This window comes from Microtus ochrogaster, chromosome 8 (assembly GCF_000317375.1).
Source record: "Microtus ochrogaster isolate Prairie Vole_2 chromosome 8, MicOch1.0, whole genome shotgun sequence".
In the NCBI taxonomy this organism is placed as follows: Eukaryota; Metazoa; Chordata; class Mammalia; order Rodentia; family Cricetidae; genus Microtus; species Microtus ochrogaster.
This window is the reverse complement of record NC_022015.1, coordinates 74,297,944-74,318,859: the sequence shown is the minus strand read 5'-3', so window position 1 is coordinate 74,318,859 and position 20,916 is coordinate 74,297,944. Positions and strand designations below refer to the sequence as shown.

General features: G+C 48.4%; 1 protein-coding gene across 3 annotated transcripts in view; it reads right to left on the bottom strand.

The window, feature by feature from the left end:
• The window catches only part of Wbp1l (WW domain binding protein 1 like), a 64,108-nt gene that overhangs the window by 5,524 nt on the left and 37,668 nt on the right, over window positions 1–20,916 (bottom strand). For 2 of the 3 annotated variants that reach the window (XM_026781307.1, XM_005352415.2), the window contains 2 exons: window positions 10,430–10,532; window positions 535–696 (listed from right to left, as the gene is read on the bottom strand). In XM_026781307.1, coding sequence (XP_026637108.1) covers window positions 535–696; window positions 10,430–10,532 — 265 coding nt within the window. Of the gene's footprint in view, window positions 1–534; window positions 697–10,317; window positions 10,533–20,916 lie in introns of those variants that run through there. The other variant, XM_026781308.1, reaches the window with a different exon arrangement.

Genomic DNA, 20,916 nt, shown 5'->3' with positions numbered 1-20,916 from the left:
TTGGTTTTTCAAGACAGGGTTTCTCTGTAGCTTTGAAGCCTATCCTGGAACTCACTCTGTAGACCAGGCTGGCCTCAAACTCACAGAGATCCTCCTGCCTCTGCCTCCTGAGTGCAGATTAAAGGCGTGCATCACCACTGCCTGGCAATAAACAAATCTTTAAAAAAAAAAATCTACTTCAAGGCCATTCTTGGGTTCCATATAATGAATTTGAGGCCAATGTGGGCTACATGAGACCCTGTATTAGTTTATGTGTGTGTATATGTGTGTGTGTGTATTGTGTATAATATACATGTATATGTGGTCTGTTAAAGGGTCAGAGATCTAGCTGCTGTGAGCCTGGGAATGGCCCTGAGGACTTGGGGACCACGACCATAGCCTGATTCACTGTGTGATTCTCTACTTGAGAGCCCCTGAGTGTGGCAACAGAGGGCAACCTTGGCCAGGCGTCCTAACCACAATGGACCATTCGGGGGCAGGCTCTGTGCGACTAAGCCCCCGAGGACGGGGTATGGTGACCTGGGCTGAACGTACTGAAGTAAAATGGCAGCGCTGAGTAATTGTGGGCTTCCCGGTAGGCGATCAGGTTGATTTCATGTTGCCGCTGCTGGGCCTGAAGGCGGTGCTTGGCTCGGCGGTGGTGGCAGACGCAGCAGCAGCTCAGGATGATGACGACGGTCCACACTAGCCAGAACCCTGGGAGTTGGGGAGGCAAGACAGAGAGGCACACACACAGTGAGGACCGGCGAGATGGGGCAGCTCGCAATCGAGGTCTAGACCTCACAACTGGGCACGATCAAGGTCTAGATAGTACCCTCACGGCTGGGCATGATCAAGGTCTAGACAGTACCCTCACGGCTGGGCACAGACAGTAGGCCTCACCCTGTCATTTTATGTCAAGCCACACATTCAAAAAACAATTAAAAAAAAAAAAGATTTATTTATTGAGTATGTATACAGTGTTCTGTCTGCATGTGTCCCTCCAGGCCAGAAGAGGGTACCAGATCTCATTAGAGATGGTTGTGAGCAAACATGTGGTTGCTGGGAATTGAACTCAGAACCTCTGGAAGAAGAGGTCAGTGCTCTTAACCTCTGAGCCATCTCTCTAGCCTCCTTAAAAATCTTTTTGCTACAGGCAAATATGCTCAGGACAAAAGGAAGGGAATGGGAAGGAGAGGAGGGTCAAGCCATCAATCACTTCAGCACACTGACAGGGTCTGTGTTTTAAATGAGGTGGACACTAATAAGAGATCCTACACAAAATACTTGAGACTTTCTGGTGCCTACTTCCCTTCTCTGTCCCAACCCAGAAGACCTGCAATTGCGGGGGATTTCAGAGCAGCCCATCACATAAGAATTCTACAGTCAGGCAGTAGATTCCCAAGCTTTTAATCCCAGCACTTGGGAGGCAGAGGCAGGTTGATCTCTGTGAGTTCAAGGCCAATCTGGTCTACAAAGAGAGTTCCAGGACAGTCAGAGCTGTTTCAGAGAAACCCTGAAATCTTAGGGTTCACCTGATGAGAGACAAGCTCATCACTGGGAAAAGCCTCAGTGCCTCTGTAAACCATGATCACTAAACAGAAATGGAAAAGTTTTAATTGCCTCAGGCTCTCTCTTCCCTGGAGAGTGTAAATGGCTTCCTGTGTTATCTATAATTGGGTACAATTCCATCTCCCGCTGCCTCAACAACCCACTACTCCCCCTCCCGCCACCACCCCTTAAACCTGCGAGGGCAGAGGACACTGGCCACCTCCCTTTCTTCCTCCACTCCAGGCCGTGTGGCGTAGACAACCATAGCCCTCTCATTTCCCACTGCCTCGGGAGACCCCAGTACGAGAACACCTCAATTCTGAACAGAAAAGTCTTTTCAACACTTTTTAAAAAATTAATGGTACAGCCGGGCGGTGGTGGCACACGCCTTTAATCCCAGCACTCGGGAGGCAGAGGCAGGCGGATCTCTGTGAGTTCGAGGCCAGCCTGGTCTACAAAGGGAGTTCCAGGACAGGCTCCAAAGCCACAGAGAAACCCTGTCTCGAAAAAACCCAAAAAAAAAAAAATTAATGGTACACTTTTGCTTAAATATATACAGACATATATGGGAGAAAGATTGGAAGGAAAAACACAAGAATAACGACCTCTTAAAAATGTATATAGCTGGGTAGTGGAGCACACCTTTAATCCCAGCACTTGGGAGGCAGAGGCAGGAGGATCTCTGCGAATTTGAGGCCAGCCTAGTCTACAGAGCAAGTTCCAGGACGGCCAGGACTGTTATATAGAGAAACCTTGTCTTAGAAAAATCAAAATTAAATAAATGAATAAATAAATAGATACACAATAAATAGATAAAAATGTATATGTGTGAGTGCTTGCTTGCCTGGTGCCCTTGGTGGTCAGGAGGGAGTTGGCTCTCCTGGAAATTGAGTTACAGACGTTGTGAGAATCCAGGCAGATGGTGGGACCTGAACCCAGGTCCTCCACAAGAGCAGCAAGTGCCCTTATCCACTAAGCCCTCTATCTCTCCAGCCCCAAATAGCGAGAGAGCATTATGAGAAATTTAAGCTTTTTTCTTTTCTTTCTCTTTTCTTTGTTTGTTTTTGAGGGTTTCTCTGAGTAGCCCTGGTTGTCTTGGAATTCACCCTGTAGACCAGGCTGGCCTCAAACTCAGAGAGAGATCCTCCTGCCTCTGCCTCCTGAGTGCTGGGGTTAAAGGCCTGGGCCACCACCTTCCAGCTGGCTTTGTTTTTTTCAAATGAGACATTTATTTCTAAAAAGTACTGTGTAGGGTGGATTTGACAAAAAACGCGTATGTGCATGCATGAGATTGTGAAACATCTTTTAAATTACCCTATGTGTGTATAATGTATCAGTGTAGATGCCGTGTGTATGTGTGTAAAGGTCAGAGGGTGATCTAGGTGTGTGCAGAGGTCAGAGGATAATTTATGTGCGTGCAAGGTCTGGGAGTAACTTCCAGTGCAGAGATCAGGGGGTACTTTATGAGCGTTTATTAACACCATAAAGTAACCTCCCCTTTAGAGACAGGGTCTCACATGGTATAGGCTGGCCTTAAACTTACTATACAGCTGAGGCTGGCCTTGAAATCCTGATCTTCCCATCGCTACCTCCCAAGGGCTAGAATACAGACAGATGTGTGCCACCACTTCTGGCTGATCCCAATGCTTTCTATATGACTTTTTTCTTCTCACTATTCTAATTTTAGTAAGGTCCATGAAGCCATAGAATGGCAATAAATGTAATTAACTTAAAATATGAAGTGTGAGCCGGGCGGTGGTGGCGCATGCCTTTAATTCCAGCACTCGGGAGGCAGAGGCAGGCGGATCTCTGTGAGTTCGAGACCAGCCTGGTCTACAGAGCTAGTTCCAGGACAGGCTCCAAAGCCACAGAGAAACCCTGTCTCGAAAAACCAAAAAAAAAAAAAAAAAATATGAAGTGTGCTAACAGCTTAATATGGCAAGTTGCCGTTATCTTTTTAAGTTGCCATAGAGTTTAACTGTATTTAATAAGCCATATTTGGGGGCTTTTTAAAAGATTATTTATTTATTACATATATTCTGCCTGCATGCATACCTGCACCCAGAAGAGGGCACCAGGTCTCATTACAGATGGTTGTGAGCCACCATGTGATTGCTGGGAATTGAACTCAGGAACTCTGGAAGAAGAGTCAGTGCTCTTAACTGCTGAGCCATCTCTCCAGCCCCTGGGGAAGGGGGCTTATTTGTTTAAGACAGGGCCTCACTATATAGGCCAAGCTGGCATCAATACCTTCCTTCCTCCGAGGGCTGAAATCACAAGTGTCCAGAGCGTACTCTGTAAACAGAGTATCTGACACCATTCAGAGAAGACACACAATACAATGTATTGTTTTTCTTTTCAGAAAAGTACAAACATGCGTGCATGTGTGTGTGTAGCTTGTGGAGAGTGTGTGTGTGTGTGTGTGTGTGTGTGTGTAGCTTGTGGAGAGTGTGTATGTGTGTGTGTGTGTCTTTTGTGGAGTGTGTGTGTGTGTGTGTGTGTAGCTTGTGGAGAGTGTGTATGTGTGTGTGTGTGTAGCTTATGGAGAGTGTGTATGTGTGTGTGTGTAGCTTGTGGAGAGTGTGTATGTGTGTGTGTGTGTAGCTTATGGAGAGTGTGTATGTGTGTGTGTGTAGCTTGTGGAGAACAACTAGGGGTGTCAGTCCTGGGTGTCGGCCTTGGAGGCCAGCGCGTCTTTACCCCTTGAGCCATCTCTCTGGCCCAGAAGAGGGCACTGCACCCACTGGAGCTGGAGTTACAGCGAGAGCAGCAAGTGCTCGACACAATTGACCGAACTATTTCTCTAAGCCAGTGCTTCTCAACCTTCCTAATGCTGCAACCCTTCAGTACAGTTCCTCATGTTGTGGGGACCACCAATTATTTTTGTTGCTGCTTCATAACTGTGCTTTTGCTACTGAGCAGTGTTCTCGGTTCCTGAGACCAGAGGGAAAGTGTTTTCCAACGGTCAAGACCTACAGGCTGAGAACCGCTGCTCTAGGTCACCATTTTCTTTCCCCTGGGATTGAATGCTAAGTGAGCATCCTCCCACCAAGCCCTCTGGTCCCTATTCCTACCCCCACCCCACAGCTCGACTTTAAAATCAGTAACTAATGTTATTTTTACTTGGATCGTTTTCCCAGTATTTCCTCATCTTCTACATTTTCTATACTATATACGTGATCCAAGGCATCATTCTCAGCTTCTGTGACTTTTGCTTTAAATTCAACTGTTAAGTAAAGAAAATCTCAGCAGGGCATAGTGACACATGCCTGTAACCTGCACTCCAGCGTGAAGGTCAATCTCAGTTCAGAGTTAACGTGGGCCATCAAAGCAAACAAGAGAAATCCCATACCCCACCTTTCATGTTCACCGAAGATTCCTGATTCTCTGCCTTTGGGTGCACAGGTAAGGCTGAACTTCCCAGCCTCTGTGTGTGTAGGGGGGAATATGGGACTAATTCCACCCACAGCAGAAATCATGAGTGGCGTGCCACTGAGAGACTAGAATGTTTCTTGTGTGACACCTCCCGTCGGCTTTCCATCAGCACCCCAGACAGTTGTGTCTGGCTCTAGGCTGTGAGACACACTCCAGCGGGAACAAAGCCCCATTTCCCCTTCAGTGGACACACATTAAGAATGAGAAAGAAGCCTGTCAGTTTTGGTCACTAGGATTTTGGACCTGTGTTCCAGGAAACCTAGCCTACCCTGACCGCCACAGTGTGCCTACAGTGTTTCCTACTCAAGATTGAAGTATTTATCAGGAATCATTTAAAAGGTTGTGTTACATTTTTGTTTATTCTGTGCACATGAATAAAGGTCAGAGGTCAACTGGGTAGAACTGGTTCTCTCTTTCCACCATGACAGTCTGGGATCAGCAGTCGACCTCGTGAGGATTCTTAAATGGAGTTTGTTTTTTTTTTTTTGGTTTTTCGAGACAGGGTTTCTCTGTGGTTTTGGATCCTGACCTGGAACTAGCTCTTGTAGACCAGGCTGGTCTCAAACTTACAGAGATCTGCCTGCCTCTGCCTCCCAAGTGCTGGGATTAAAGGCGTGCACCACCACCGCCCGGCTTAAATGGAGTCTTGATATAAAACAATGCAGAGGCCCTCTTAACTGAAGTAGCACAGGAAAAGCTTTCTTTTTTTTTTTCTCAAAAAAACAAAACAAAACCACAAAATGGAAAGATTAGGAAGCCCAACAGTCACGTAGGGGAGAAGGAAATGAAGGTAAGTGACCATCAGTCAAACTCCATACGCCTACTCTCTCTCTCTCTCTCTCTCTCTCTCTCTCTCTCTCTCTCTCTCTCTCTCTCTCTCGTTCATGGTCCTGGGGACAGAATTCAGGACCTCATGCACGTTGGAGCACATGCTCGCCAACAAGCCACACTGGCGGCCTTGGCCCATACTGCCCACCGGACACACGGGAAAGGGTGTGCAATGTCACCTTGGTCTCAGACTGGATAAACCGCATCTGAGTATCTGACATAAGAGCACAGGAGAACTGTGTGTCTGGAAACAAGGGCAAACACAAGGGCAGAAGAGGTCCTGCGGCACACCAACTGTCAACCTCGGGACAGGGAACAGCAGGCAGGACATCCTGACACGGCCTGACTAAACTGTCCTGGGAATCACGCTGGTCACGGCTGGAAACTGACTTTAAGCAGTGATAGGGTATTCGATTAGTACCAAGGGACTAATTTTAAAATTTAGCTAGGTTTCAGAAATACGAGAAGGTGGGTTTTACTGCTTTTGTTTCTGAGGCAGGATGCAGCCTCAAACTTAGGGCAATCCTCCTGTTTCCCGAGTGCTAGGACTACAGGTGTGTGCTACCACGCCTAGCGGAAGAAATTTTTGAGAAACTGAATCAATCAAACTCATACAAGAACACAAAACTAAACAAAAAAGACACTCTCTACCCTGTCCCCAAACACACGCCAGCCCAGAGGACTCCTCCCTCCTCCCCGCGTCATGGCCTTACTGTGTGCAGCGTGTGTCGGGCTAAGCTAAATGGAAACCATGTTTGTAAGAACAGTCACAGTCTCACGTAGGAGCTGAGTCACGTGCCCCAGAGTTCATGACAGACTTGGGAAAAGGCCACTCCTCGACTGACAGGAAATTCCCCACCAGGGAGCCACAACATACTTAGCCCCTTCCTCTCACAGGACAGGGGAGACTCCCTTGGCTCTGACTGTTCTCGTTGGGAACTCCTGCCCTGACGCTGCTCAAAATCTCTGAATTTGGGAAATGAAGATTCCAAAACTATACTGTCATCTGAATTGTAAGTCAACTGTCCTATAGGGGTAACCACAGCTACACAGGTTCAAATCCCAGTTCTCAAAGACCTGTGACCCTGGGGGCTTTTTGCGTCTATTCCCCTTGCCTGTAAAATGGGAGAACAATGGTCTCTAACAACTCTGATCATTTTAAGGCCCAGGAGAACATATATGAACTACTCCAAGCCATCTCTGGTTTATTATTATAACCGTTGCTGTTACAGGCTAATCACAGATGGCAAGGATTTCCTTGAAATCCTCTTTGACCCCACCCTGAAAACCATTCCATAAAAAACATGGGTTAGGATCAAGTCCAAAGTCTGCTTCGAGGTTCTGTTCTTGGCAAAATTCTGTGGAAAAATCAGGCCACTCCTATTGACTGAGCCCCTGCTGTGAACAAGGTGCTGTGTCCGCTGAGAGGAACTGTTATGCTCTGACCATCCTGCCCATGTCCAGGGCACTGGGTCACCAGGGAGCTGTGCTTCAACAGGGTCTTGGAGGGTAACTCCTTGATAGCCAATGTGCTCTAAAGCTAAGTGCCGTAAGTTGGCCTTGATATCAGCTCAACTGTCCTTTGAAGATAAACTAAAAAGAAATAAAATTAACTTGTACCTGTGCATGTGTTGGAACATCAATCCCATAGTGCCTCACAAATGTGGACAGCTCCTCATACATTAACTAAAATAACACAGTGAGTGAGTATTAGCCCGTTAGCATTAAGTGGGTTGCTAATGGTCTCTTTCATGTCGTCCCAGGAAACAACTTGAGTAAAATTCCTCCAAATCACCTCAGGGACAGAAAGTCCAACACTGACTTTTCCCTGGGAAATGTGGTCTGGAGAATGGCAGGGAACCCTGCTTCATGGTTTTGGTTTGTTTGTTTGTTTGTTTGTTTGTTTTTTGAAGGTACTCCTGGATTTCTGGAGTCTTCTTGCTCCGTCTGTTTCAGGGACATTAAGCCTGCAGAAAAGCTCTCTGGGACTCTGTGATCTGTGCCCTTAGACAACCTGAGACAGAGAGTGGTAACCACTTCTCGGCTACTAACAACAGAGTGATTCCTGAACGCCTCCAGCCCCAAGGCGAGCAGACAACCTGAGTACCTCACAGGTGCAGACGACCCTACTATAATGCTATCTATACAAGTTTCCTATAGCCCACCTCTCTCAGGCAAGCCCCACAGGCTCGGGACGTGCGTGTGCCTTCCGGTACGTGTTTAAGTCCTCTCAACTCTCGAGGAGCACTCAAAGGCCACCTTTTCCACACAGGCCACCCAGATCTTGTCTGGACAAAGCAAATTCCTTCTGAACGGGAGCCAGAGGACGTGGCCTTTACCCCATACTTCTGTGCTGCAAGCCCACACGGCATCACCTCCTGGCTTGATTACTTCCCAAAGTAAGAGTTATGTATGTCCCACCCACTTCTGAGTTAGAAGATGCTATGGCATCAATTTAGAGCCTGCTAGAATTGCAAACTCTCAGGTCTAGCTCATACGTAAGGCCTGTGTTTAAATATGCGTCTGCTACACACTGCGGCCTAAGACCCTGGGATACGGGTTTGCGAATGACTGGCAGCAGAGTGAATCCAAGCACAAACCGGTTTCTGTGGTCTCAGGCAATGTGCTGGTCAAACAGGAACATCTCTTCCTACCTCACACAGGTCCAGGACCTGGTTCAGGTTACAGCAACCCGAAAACTTGCTGGACAAAACTCAAGGTCAGCATGTGCCCGTGGGCTGTGGGGCTGTACATTGTGTGTACGTCAGTCCTTAGGACACAGGCAAAATTAGTTCAGCAGAGGTAAAAGGGCTGGTGGGAACGGCATTGCCCCCAGGGCCTTTCTTGTGAAATGAAGAGGTGCCTTGTCTGACCTTGCCAGTGATCACTGGCTCAGTTTTCTCTCCCACAGAAAGGGGGGCAAGAGGTAGGAAACCAACTCAATGCCAGTTACTTTTGCATTTCTGGCAAAATTGAAAGGCAGTGAGAGGGAACACGGGTTACAACCACAAGAAGTATATTTTTTCAGCACTTGGGAGGAAGAGATAACAGAATTTAGAGCTCTTGGTCAGCCTGAGCTACACAGCCATTTCCAGACCAACTATATATGAAAAAATGTATCTTAAACAAACAAACAACAAAAGAGCATGTGTTGTTTTGCTGAGAACTTTATAGCTTGAGCCAACCCTCCAGTCCCCTCCTGTGCACTTCTTGAAAAAGCTAGGCCCCAAATAAGGAGGAAGACCTAAGAATCTCATAGGAGAGACAGAAAAATACGCACTGGGCATCTCCGGCCCAAGAAGCCACCACTGAGCACAGGCCTCCAAATGTCTCACTCTGTGGTCTCCATCCTGGCGCTCCCCCACCCCCACCGCACACCCGGAGTTGGGAAGCCTTGCCACTTGTACAGGGAGGCTGCTCTCTCTTTTGGGCCTCCCCACTTCCCCAGATGACTGTGGACAGAAGTGAGACAGAAGCCTCTCTTCCCAGACAATCTTCCTGCCACTTGCTTCTCCTAGCCCTTGCCACTGGCCCACCTCTTGGCCCGGGCTTTGCTCTCCCTCGCAGCCCAGGAGGTTCTGTCAATCTGAGATGGGGCCATGAGCAACCCCGCTTCTTTCGGTAAGTGGTGCCGGCTGGGCCCAGGCCCCAGAAAAACAAGCTGGAGCTCTGTGCTTTTTGGCAGCCCGGCTTCGCCTTTTGTTTTGACAAGGGGTGGAGGGGAGAATTTGAACCCTGTGGTTATCTGCATTTTAAAACATTTAAACACAGCGAGTCCACCTGCTTGGCACTCGGCACTGTTTAGCCTGTTTCTCGGCCCTGCACCTTCTAAACCAGCAATTCTGTACCCTCCTCTTGCTTATATATACGGGAGCTTGGTGGGGATCTCGACGCTCTGTCCTTTCCCACACTCAACTTCTGTGGATCGGGTGGCCTTAGTCCTGGAAAGGGAAGGGTAAGGAAGAGGTCCTATTTGAGGACCCACCCATGCTGGCTTTTGGAGGCCATTGCACTTCACAGGGAGGGAGACTTCCCAGCCAGGAGTCCAATCTCCTTGCCAGATCAAATACTGGTCCTAGCTGTTTTCCTACCACATCACTGACTGGGAGGAGTGGGTGAGAAGAGAGGGCGGGAAAGGCCCATAGGGGACAGCGGGAGTAAGGGCATGGTTTAACAAGCCGATCCAATGTCTGGTTTTCTACGGAGCAGGGGTGAGGGCTCAGAATCGTCTGGGCAAACAGTCCTCGGTTGTTTCTTTTGAGAAGCAGCTGTGTCAGTCACCTGAGCCTGCTCTCCCCTGCGGACTCCCATCCTCCCACTCTGTCTGGCCGTCAACACTGTCTCATTTGAGTTCTAAAACGATCAGGGTACAAAGTGTGTTGGGCAAAAGCCCTGTCTGACAACCTTGACCTCTGGAGAGGCAGACTGCGTTCCCATCATCAGCCCACGGTGCCCAGAGGGTACCCAAGCCCTCCTCCTCTAGAAAGGAATCACTTCCGCAACCCGGAAGCAGATGCTACTCACCAACACTGTCCCCAAGAGAATCAGAAAAGGCTGGCCAGCCCGCGGTTTCCCAAGGAGCAGAGGCAGTAACCGGGACCCTGGGACGCCAAGAACCCCCTGGGCAAGGACTTACACCAGAGTTCATAGTAGTAGTTGCAGCACTGAGACTGTCCACAGCAGTGTCCTGTGTCACAGATGTAGCTTTGATTGTTGGTACCCACACAGGCTTCCTTATCCTACAAAAGCAAGAAGCAATGGAGCAGGTTACACTACAGCGTGTGCCCACTGTCTGCCGCCTCACCCCCCTCGGTCATCTGTCTGTCTCCCGAACACCCGTTAGGGAAACAAGACTGAAAAAAAAAAGAAAGAAAAAGAAAAAGACCTGACCACAGCAAAGTTTAGAAAAACAAAGGTTGATTTATTAGGGAAGAGTCATAAAACACAAAGCCATTTGGTAAAAAGTGAGGCTCCCCTCAGACAGGACGGGGGATGGGGATAAGGGGGCATACTCCATGTCCAAGGAAAAACAGTTCATGTTTAGTGCCAAACTCAGTTGCTAGGAAGGTGACGATCCCCCTGTGATGACCAGTAAATGAAATCACTTTCTATAAAACTTTCCGGAATACTGAATGCAAACAGGACGCTAGAATTACCATCCAGTCAGTCATTCCAATCTCCCTTCCAAACTCCCTCCCAGACTGCTAACAGTAAGATTCAGAAGATGGTTTAGAAGCAAACATGGGCTGGGGATGTAGCACAGTTGGCAGAATACTTGCCTAGAATGCATGAAACCATGTGTTCAAACCCATCACTGCATAAACCGCGGGTGATGGTGTTGGGGGATATTCTATCTCACTGTGAACCCCAAGTTAGCATTTGCATTAATTAAATAAAATTAATCTTGGATCAGGAGGCTGCATCAGCAACTAATTGACAGAAAGCAATCACAGAGTATCAGCGGGCATCCAGAAGACTGGAGAGAAGCGCCAGAAGTAGCCGGGAGGAATTTGGAGTGATGCTGCTTTTGTTTGGCAGAGCCGAAGGATGCTCTCTTTGGCAGATGATGCCAGCAAGGAGAGAAAGCTGGCCAGCTAGCTGCTACTCAGCCTCTCTGAGCTAGCAGGTTTTCACCCCAGCCTTTGAATCTCGAGTCTTATTTATAAAGAGAGTAATAGAGATTCAGTTAAAGCTACCTTAGCAGCAGCAACAGAGCCAGTACCTATGGGAACAGAATTCCCACCAGGTTGCTGCCTGAGCCTCTAAGCTGCTGCCAGAAACGCAGGCTGGTGACTGCAATTGCTGGCTGAAATAACAGTAGATTATGTCATAGCCATTGCGCTGAAGTCAAAACCACAATTGGATGGTGGTGGCACAGGTCTTTAATCCCAGCACCTGGGAGGCAGAGAATCTCTGTGAGTTCAAGGCCAGCCTGTTCTAGTTCCAACTAGAGCTAGTTCAAAGAAAGCTAGGGCTATAACACAGAGAAACCCTGTCTCAAAAAACAAAAGAACAAAAACAAAACAAAATCCAACATGATATTGCACACCTGTGGTCCCAGGACTTAGGGGGTAGGGGTAGGAAGCTCAGAAGTTAAGGTCACCCTAGACTACACATGACCCTACCACAAACAAACCCAAAAACAAACCCCGAATAAACAGATACACAAAACAAAACCACAAAATCATTTCCTCTGAGTCTTTACTCAAAAAAAAAAAAAAAAAAAAAAAAAAGTGGCAAACCTATTCAGGAGGCCCAGAAACTTCAATTTCCTAGAGCATTTTTACTTATTGGATGATGTCCTGAAAGTCCTGACTTGATCCACGATCCACATGGTCCCTCATCAGGGCAGTTACATAAAGGACACTGCCGAGCAACCACGTAGCACTTTGCCAAATTCTATTCATAGCATTGGGGGACCCACTAAAGCTATGAAATGCCAACCAGGTATGGTGGCTACATGTGTAAGCCTAAACTTCTGGAGGCTGAGGCAGGAGGATGGCTTTGAGCTCAAGACCAGCTTGGGCTTCACAGTGAGCGAAGTCCATCCTAGGATACAGTATCTGTGTCAAAGAGGAGGCAGAGGCTGGAGATAGCTCAGCTGGCAGTATGCCTGCTGTGTAAGCGTTAGGAACTAAGTTTGGATCCCTAGGACCCACATAAAAATCTGGGCACAGTGGTGCACTTCTGCAATTCTAGCAACATGGTAGGGGTAGATGCAAGATGAGGAGCCTATCACAACATAAAGGACCTGATGGAGACAGGAAGATGCCAACTAACCAGCCTCGCTGATTTGGTAAACACCATGTGCAGTGAGAGACCATCATTCAAAAAATGAAGTGGAGGAGCTGGAGAGATGGCTCCATGGTTAGGGGCACCGGCTTGTTCTTCCAGAGGACCTGGGTTCAATTCCCAGCACCGACATGGCAGCTCACAACTGTCTGTAACTCCAGTCCCAGGGCTTCTGGTGCCCTCACACAGACATACATGCAGGCAAAACACCAGTGAGCATAAAATAAATTATATATTAAAAACATGAAGTGGAGAGTAACTGAGAAAGACAGTAAATGTCAGCCTCTAGCCTTCCTATGCACACCCGTGCACAGACACACACACACACACACACACACACGAATGAAGTAACATACTAACTAACTAACCTTAACCTTCGCTAAGAAGTATTTTGAGCAACTTCACACATGTATGATGAAACTTCCACAAGCCATCTGCCATACCTGGCTTTCAGTGTTTCATTTACTATCATCAGTCTGTGCCAAGCACCATCTTGGGTAAGTGGAACACAGAGATAAAGAAAACATTGTTCCTAACTTTAACAAGCTCAAAGTTATGAAGAAAAACCCTGCTCGAGCAAAGAAATGCAACCCAACGGGTAACATTTGCATCTACTGCCCCTGCCCACTGGCGTCCATCCCAGCAGACGGCTGCCAGGGGAAACTCAAGTCACATGGCCAGCTCTAGCCTTACTACGTTGGCTTCAAGAATAAACAAAGCATTCTGGTGAGCATCTAAGGCCAGGCAGCTACAAGAGGAGACAGGAAAACAGGCACAATTGTGTACCAGATCCTTCCGCAGGGCACACTTCTTCCACACACCTTCAGGGCTCCCACAGCTCTTTAAAGCCTTCTACCCAGGCCAGCAAGATGACCCAATGGGTAAACTGAGTCTGAGTTTGATCCTCCAAACCCACGATGGGAGGAGAGCGCCAACTCACGGAAGTTGTCCTCTGACATCTGTCTGTGTGCTGTGACATGTGCACACACACAGAATAAGTGTGCATACCCACACGCACACAAGAAGAGAAGACAACACTAATTTTAAGAAAGAACTCTTACACCTCAGGATGAACAAGCTCCGAAGGAAGCCACAAAAGGGCAGTAAAGGCTGCAGCGAGTCTCGCAGCATTGCCAAGTTCTTTATTCTCACATCATGAGCCCAGTGAAAGCAGGATGCTAACTAGCAAGCAGCTGTCTGATTAGAGGCCTCTCAAAGGAATGGTGCATGTGGAGACAGCAGAGTTGCACTTGCTATGTTCCCAGAACCCAGCCACTCTGGCTTCAGAGCAAACCATTCCTTTAATGAGGATATCAAGTCTCTCCGAGTCACCAAGTCCTGCCAATGCCACTCTTTGACACTAGCTTGAAAAGCAAGTTTAAAGTATTCATGTAGCTTTAAAACAGGGCATGCTTCCTCTTCCCCGGCAAATACATCCAGAGAGCCTTCTGCCTGGGGAAAACCCACCAGATGAGGCACAGGCGGCGACATGACCCGTGTGACAAACACACTTGGAATCTAAACAAGTAACGCCCTCAAGACCTACTGGTGTCGGCTCTGCTCTTGGCTCTTCCACACTCCTGTTAGAAACAGGACCCCCCTCCACTCTGCCTCGCTGCTGGGCTCCAGTGCAGAGCTAGATGTCCCAGCACCCCTTAACCCAGTTCCTCAAACTCGCTTTAAGTCAACTGCCTAGCCTGCCCCGTGCCTGCTCCCCACTGGTCCTTCATCCCCAAAGGCAGGACACCCCTGCACTCTGCACCAGTCTTGTTCTAGGGAACTGCCCCTCTGCGGAATGAAAAGGCAAAGGAGGCAGGCAGTGAAGACAGGGTGTAGGCTCAAAGGCTGTTAGCATGCACGATACAGAGAGGATGAAGGAGGACCAAGGAGGGTTACAGGGATGAGAAGTGGGCTCCGCCAGCCAGCCCTGCAGTGGGAAAGGAACCTGGCAGGCTTAGATTCCACCTCAGTCCTGCCACTTCAGAGGAACAAGACTTTGGGCGATCGATATGACTGTCCTACAGTTAACGTGACCTGTAACATCTTTAATCTTACGGCTCTTTGGTTTGTTTGGTTGGTTTGGGTGCTGGGAATGGAACTCAAGGTCTCATGCATGCTAAGTGCAGGCTCTGTCTGGTTTCTTCAAACCCCTTGCCTTATCACACCTCCGACACGGCATCCACAAGTCAATGTAAGAGTTCATAAACTCCATGGCTCCTCTCACTCAAGCCTCTCCATAAGCAGCAGCCCAGCCAGAGATCACCACTAGGGGAGGGGGGGATGTCAAAGACCGCTTGTAGGTCAGTACCCACAGAATTCAAGTAGTTAAGAGTGAGTTGGGTCTGAGACCAAAGCCCCATTCCTGCACAGGGTTTATTTAATACGCAGCCTCGGAAGGCTGGTTTCCCCAGGCGGCTATCAGCATTGTTCTGTGAGCCCTGGTTATTGCTGGGCATGGAGGACCATCCAAACAGCACTTTGTCCTCCCCGGCACCAGCAAAAACAGAACAGGCTGCCATGGCCTGTGGGGCTCGTCATACACACGAGAAACTAGAGAGCATACAATAGGATGGTCTAAAATTCCCAGCCTTCCCCATGTCTCGCCACGCTTCCCCCAGGCCTCTTCAAGCACAGGACACTCATGCTGTCCCGGCCAAGGCCAGAGTGGTATGGACTGATTTTCCTGAGGCTTGGAACCTTGTCTTCTCGGTCCCTCTCCCTTCCCAGGACATCACATGCTATGATGAGCCAACGGTCACGTGATCTCTCCCCACAAAGGCAGGGCAGGCTGAGGGAATGGGAACTGCTGGGGCAAGCACATTAGGTGCCAGCGCTGCTCTGAATGCTTTCCACAGAGTCCTTCATTGAGACTTCAAAGGAACTACGAAGTAAGCAGAGACGGGAGCTGAGGGCCCAAAGCCACAACGCAAGGAAGGGACCCCATCAAGCTCGTGTGACTCCAGACCAGAGCTTAACACCACCCGGCCTCCCTGTGGAGGCTGGGCCTCTTCTGCGACTCTCCCATCCTTAGCTGCTGAAACAAGTATCAAGGATTCGCTTTTGAGGGAAACGACAAAGGCCCAGCTCTCAGACTTAGGAACATGTGCCTCACCAAGCTGTGAGAAGGGGGACATGCCCAAGCTCCTCCCTTCTGAGCTCAAAATGCCAGGCTCTGACACAATAGGGAGTGGAAGAATAGGAGCTCACCCCAGGGAGGGATGGAAGTGTGCAAGCCACCGCCCCCCCCTTCTGCAAAGTGTGCAAGCCACCGCCCCCCCTTCTGCAGCCCTTACTCCTTTACTGACAGCCTTGAGCTGGGGCGGGGGACACACGGCAAGTGAACAAAGCCTCCCACCGTAGAAGGATCTTTAAAGCATCTAATAAAAGGCGATGGAATAATCACAGGTGTAACAGCGATGGAGCACGCAGATGCGAAGGCCAATCAAGGCAGTCTAGATGGCTTCTGGGAGGAAGGTAAGCTTCACTTGGGACGGAAAGGATGATTAGAGAGCGTGTAACTACAGGAAAGGCCCGAGAAGAACGTTCCAGGATTAAAACGCTCTCAGCAAACTTCTTTGGCCAGGAGATGGCTGGAGAAGTAGGGAGGTTAGGTGAGCCAGGGCCTAACAACCCAGGGAGAAGACAGACAGACTGACATTTTTAAAGTTACTTTCAGCCTCATCAGATACTGCAGGCACATGGTGCACATAAAATAAAAATAACAGAAAGAAAAAGAAAGGAAGGAAGGAGGGAGAGAGGGAGGGAGAGAAAGAAAGAAAAAAGAAAAAAACGAATCTGCAGTTACCCTTTCCTGGAAAGACATCGAAAAGTCCATATAGAAAAGAAAAGTAAAGTAAGAGGCAGAGCATATCAAAAAGGAACTGTAAAACCCAAGTGTTCTTGGGGCTGGAGAAACAGCTCTGGTCAAGAGCACTGGCTGCCCTTCCGGAGGACAGGGGTTCAATTCCCAGCACCACATAACGGCTCACAACCATCTGTAACTCCAGTGCCAGGAGCTCCAATGTCTCCTCTGGCCTCCAAGGACACAGAACACAGGGTGCACAGACGCGCATGCAGGCATAACCCCACACACAGGTTTAGAGAGTGCTGTTACGCTGAGTCGTTCACCTTAAGGACGGCAGTGGTGAACTAGCGATCTCTCTTCCGTGTGTACGGCCCTGGCACGGCTCACTGTGAGCAGCTCCAAGGGACACCAAACAAAACAGAGGGGCACAAAGACGAAGCAGCTAAAACCAACACAGGACCGGCGAGAACACCCTAACAATGAGAAGAGGCTGAACTGTGCATCTTCTGCACATAAGCAAACAATTATCTCATTTCTTTAGTGGAGACATAAGCTGGGGACTAATGGTGCCCTAAACAGCTTCCACGTCTCGTGGTTGCTATTCTTAGCTGAGCCACAGGAAAGGTCAATTTAATCAGCATGAGAACTTTCTCAGTGCCACTGGGCAGTAAAGGTTCTTCAGGCATGGTTTTAATTTGCCAGTTTATGGGGCTGGAAAACTTTGGAAGCAACTGGCTGATGCCAACGTCATCTTCAGATCCTTAGAAAAACACTGAAGTCTTAAAGCTTCAGAGGGAAAAATAGGAAAACTGAAGTCCTTTATTGGATGGTGAAGTATTCGGGATACCAGCTCTCTTGGCTGTCTCATGAGAATGACAGGGGAGTGCCCACTTCTGGCTCTCCCCGGTGCCCCTAAATCGCTTAGCTATGCACCGAATGCCCTCATCTGCCAGGCAATGTGTGGGCAGAGGCACAAGCAGGACAGCAAGGACAGCGGGCAAAAGGTCTACTCTGAAATAGCGGCTAAACGGCAGGGGCATTTTCATTAGATGCTGAGCCCGCAAGGAAGAGCTCCAGGAACCAGAAATGACAGAGGGAAACTAGAAACCACGCTCAGAATGGAGGCTGGACCTTTCCGGGTGCCCTGCAAAGTGGGTTCGTTTGGTGATTTGGGGTAAATCTGAAACAGGGAGGTGGAACTGAGACCCAGCATCTAAAGACGGGACCCACTGAGCGTGGTGGTACACTTCTTTAGTCCCAGAACTCGGGAGGCACAGCAGGTGGACCTGTGTTCTCAGCCAGGATGGTCTATGTAGCATGTTCCAGGACAGGCAAGGCTACAGAGCAGGACTCTGTCTAAACAAATCACAAAAAAGATAGAGCCCTCCAAGGGAAACAGAGATCAGAAGAAATAGAAGAGCCATGAGTACAACGTGGGACTGAAGATCTGAATGGAGCCGGAGACAGTTTCCTCTAACCCAACATGAGGCTGGACTCGCACTGCCTGCACGGCCTGAAGCTCTTTAAACTACAAATACAATAAAAATGGTTTCCGAGCCGAGCATGGTGCTGTTTGCCTAAGCCCCGCAGTCAAGATCATCAAGGAGGAATCATGAGACTGACTACAGAGTGAGGCCTTGTCTCTGAAAGAAAGTGTCCCTGGACTGGCAAGATGGCTTAGTGGGTGCAGGTGCTTGCTGCCAAGCCTGCCAACCTGAGTTAATCCCCAGGACCCACACGGCGGAAGGGGAGAACTAACTCTGGATGCAGTGCAAGGCCGAGCTCCCAGCCCTGTGACTATACATGACGCTAACATGCCATCCTGGGGACAAATGAGAAATGAAGGTTCTAGTTGAATGGTTGGTCATGTGTTTGTGTGTCAGGGGTCAATGGTGCTGGCTAGTTTCATGTCAAACTGACATAGGCTAGAGTCATTCTGGAAGTCAAGTCAGAAAATGTTGCTCCCAGACTGTAGCGCATTTTCTTAACTGACGACTAATGCGGCCAGCTCGCTGTGAGCTTTGCCACCCTGGGCTGGGTGTCCAGGACGTGTAAGAAAGCGGGCTGGGCAAGGCAGGGGAGCGAGCCAGGAAGCAGCACCCTCCACAACTTCGGTGTCAATTCCCGTCTCCAGATTCCTGCCCTAACTTCCTTCCATGATGGTCTGTGACGTGGAGCCCTGAGCTGAAGTAAACCCTTTCCTCCCCAAGTTGCTTGTGGTCATGGAATTTTATCACAGCAGAAACTCTAAGACACACAGTAAGGGGTCCCACAAAGGAAGCTGGACTGAAGATGTTTACAAGTATAATCTAAAATACGTAAAAACACGATCCAACACAATCAGGACTTGGAAAATTCAGCAAATAATATGATAATAGCAGCTGGGAGGAAAAGGAACTCATGATAATGGAGTGCTCAGAGAAGACCTATGGAGGAGGTTTCAGCCAGGTGTGGTCACTTACACCTCTAATTCCAGAACTCAGCAAGCTGAGGCAGGAGGATCATCATGAATAAAAAGCTAGCCTGAGGTACAGGGTAAGACCCTCTCTAGGAAAAGGACAGCAGGGAAGGAGTATAAGGAACTGTTCAACAGGAAAAGCACTTGCAAGAATGAGTCCTCGAGCACAGTCTGCAAACATGTAAACCCCAGCAGGTGCGTTCGTAATCCCAGCACTGGAGAACCAGGACAAGTGGATCCCTAGGCTCTGCGCCCATCAAAGGCTTTCCAAGGCTCTCCTCTGGCCTTCATGCAAGTGCGCGTGTGTGCGCGCGCACACACACACACACACACACACACACACACGTGTGGCATGCACACCCTTGTACGTTTGTGCATCGGCACATGAGCACACGCAAATCAAAGATGAAGTTTCAAATAATTAAAGCCCCAAAGGAAGAATAAACGATGAGAAGAGAATACAAGCGAAGGAAGCTGGAAACCAGTGCTTGTTTTGGCAGCACAAAATAATGCTACAGAAATCAGAAGGGCCCTGAACAAGCACGACAGGCAAAGTCATAAAGCACTCCGAGTCTTTGGGAAGAGCAAGAGTGAGGCCCCGCAGTGGTGGCGCACATCTTTAATCCCAGGAGTTGGAGGCAGAGGCAGGTGGATCTCTGTAAATTCAAGGCCAGCCTGGTCTACAGAGTGGTTCCAGGACAGCCAGGGTTACACAGAGAAATTTTATCTTGAAAAACCAAAAGCCAAAAGAAAAAAGGAAGAGTGATTGAAAAGAAAGAGAAAGAGAGAGAGAAAGAGAGAGAGAGAGAGAGAGAGAGAGAGAGAGAGAGAGAGAGAGATTGATTTGGAAAAACCATCTATGACAGTAAAAATGCAGGGCCACTGAGGTGACGTCAACAGATAAGGCACTTGTCACTAAGACTAGTAACCTTAGTTCCATTCCTGGGACCCACATGGTAGGAGGCAAGAAGACTTCTGCACGGAGGCTTCCTACCCACATATTAATAATAATAATAATAATAATAATAATAATAACCTTCAATAGATGGGCTACACAGAGATTTAACAAAGTTAAAAAGAGAATTAATAAACCAGGGAGCAGATTTGAGAAAATTACCCAGCAAAGTGTGCTTTTCTCGACTGGAGAAAAACATGGAGATGGAAGACAACAAAATGCTCAGGAAGAAAAGATGAACCATATTCAGAGACAACTGGAAACAAGTCCAGAGCAGTTACAATGTGGAATCTGGGGTGGCAATGAAGATATCTAGGTTCGTTTTTATAAAATTACAGAATAAAGAAAACTTTAGATACACTCCCATTATCAAATAAAAGTAAAATTTAAAGAGTAATAGGTTTTACAAGGATAACACAACAGCAAAAGAGGACAAAGATCTAGGTGAAGTTCAGGAAGCACAGGGGATGGCAGCGTCTGAACTAAGCCCTGAAGGACAAGGAGACACTGGCTTACACAGACGTCACAGACGTCAGGAACATTGCTCTAGGCAGGGATATGTACAGCACATGGTGTTTCAAGGACCAGAAAGAGGGCTGGTGTGGATGGGTGCAGGGAATCTCGGGGAGAACTCGGCCGAGAGCAGGGTTCCTACACCCCACACAAACACCCCCATGCTCAGAGCGCTGCTGCAGCAAGTTTCTCCCTCAGGTTACGGAGATTTTAAAGACAATACTTTTGAAACTCTCACATTTACTTTCCAACTACACAGTAAACAAAATAATTTTGTCTTCCATTCTTGAACCTAGGAATGATCCTCTAGAAACAGACTCACTGGCAAAGAGGTCTCCTGATGTAGGGACTGAAACCAAAGGAGAACAAAGCTTCCTCAACAAGACAGATGTGAAACAAGAGAGTGCCAAATCCTGGCAACTCAGGACCTACAGGGCCAGCTCTCTAGGTCCTCAGAGAGCTATAGGTGCTTATGAAAATTATTCTCAGCCAGGCGGTGGTGGCGCACGCCTTTAATCCCAGCACTTGGCAAGCGGATCTCTGTGAGTTCGAGGCCAACCTGGTCTACAAGAGCTAGTTCCAGGACAGGATCCAAAAGAA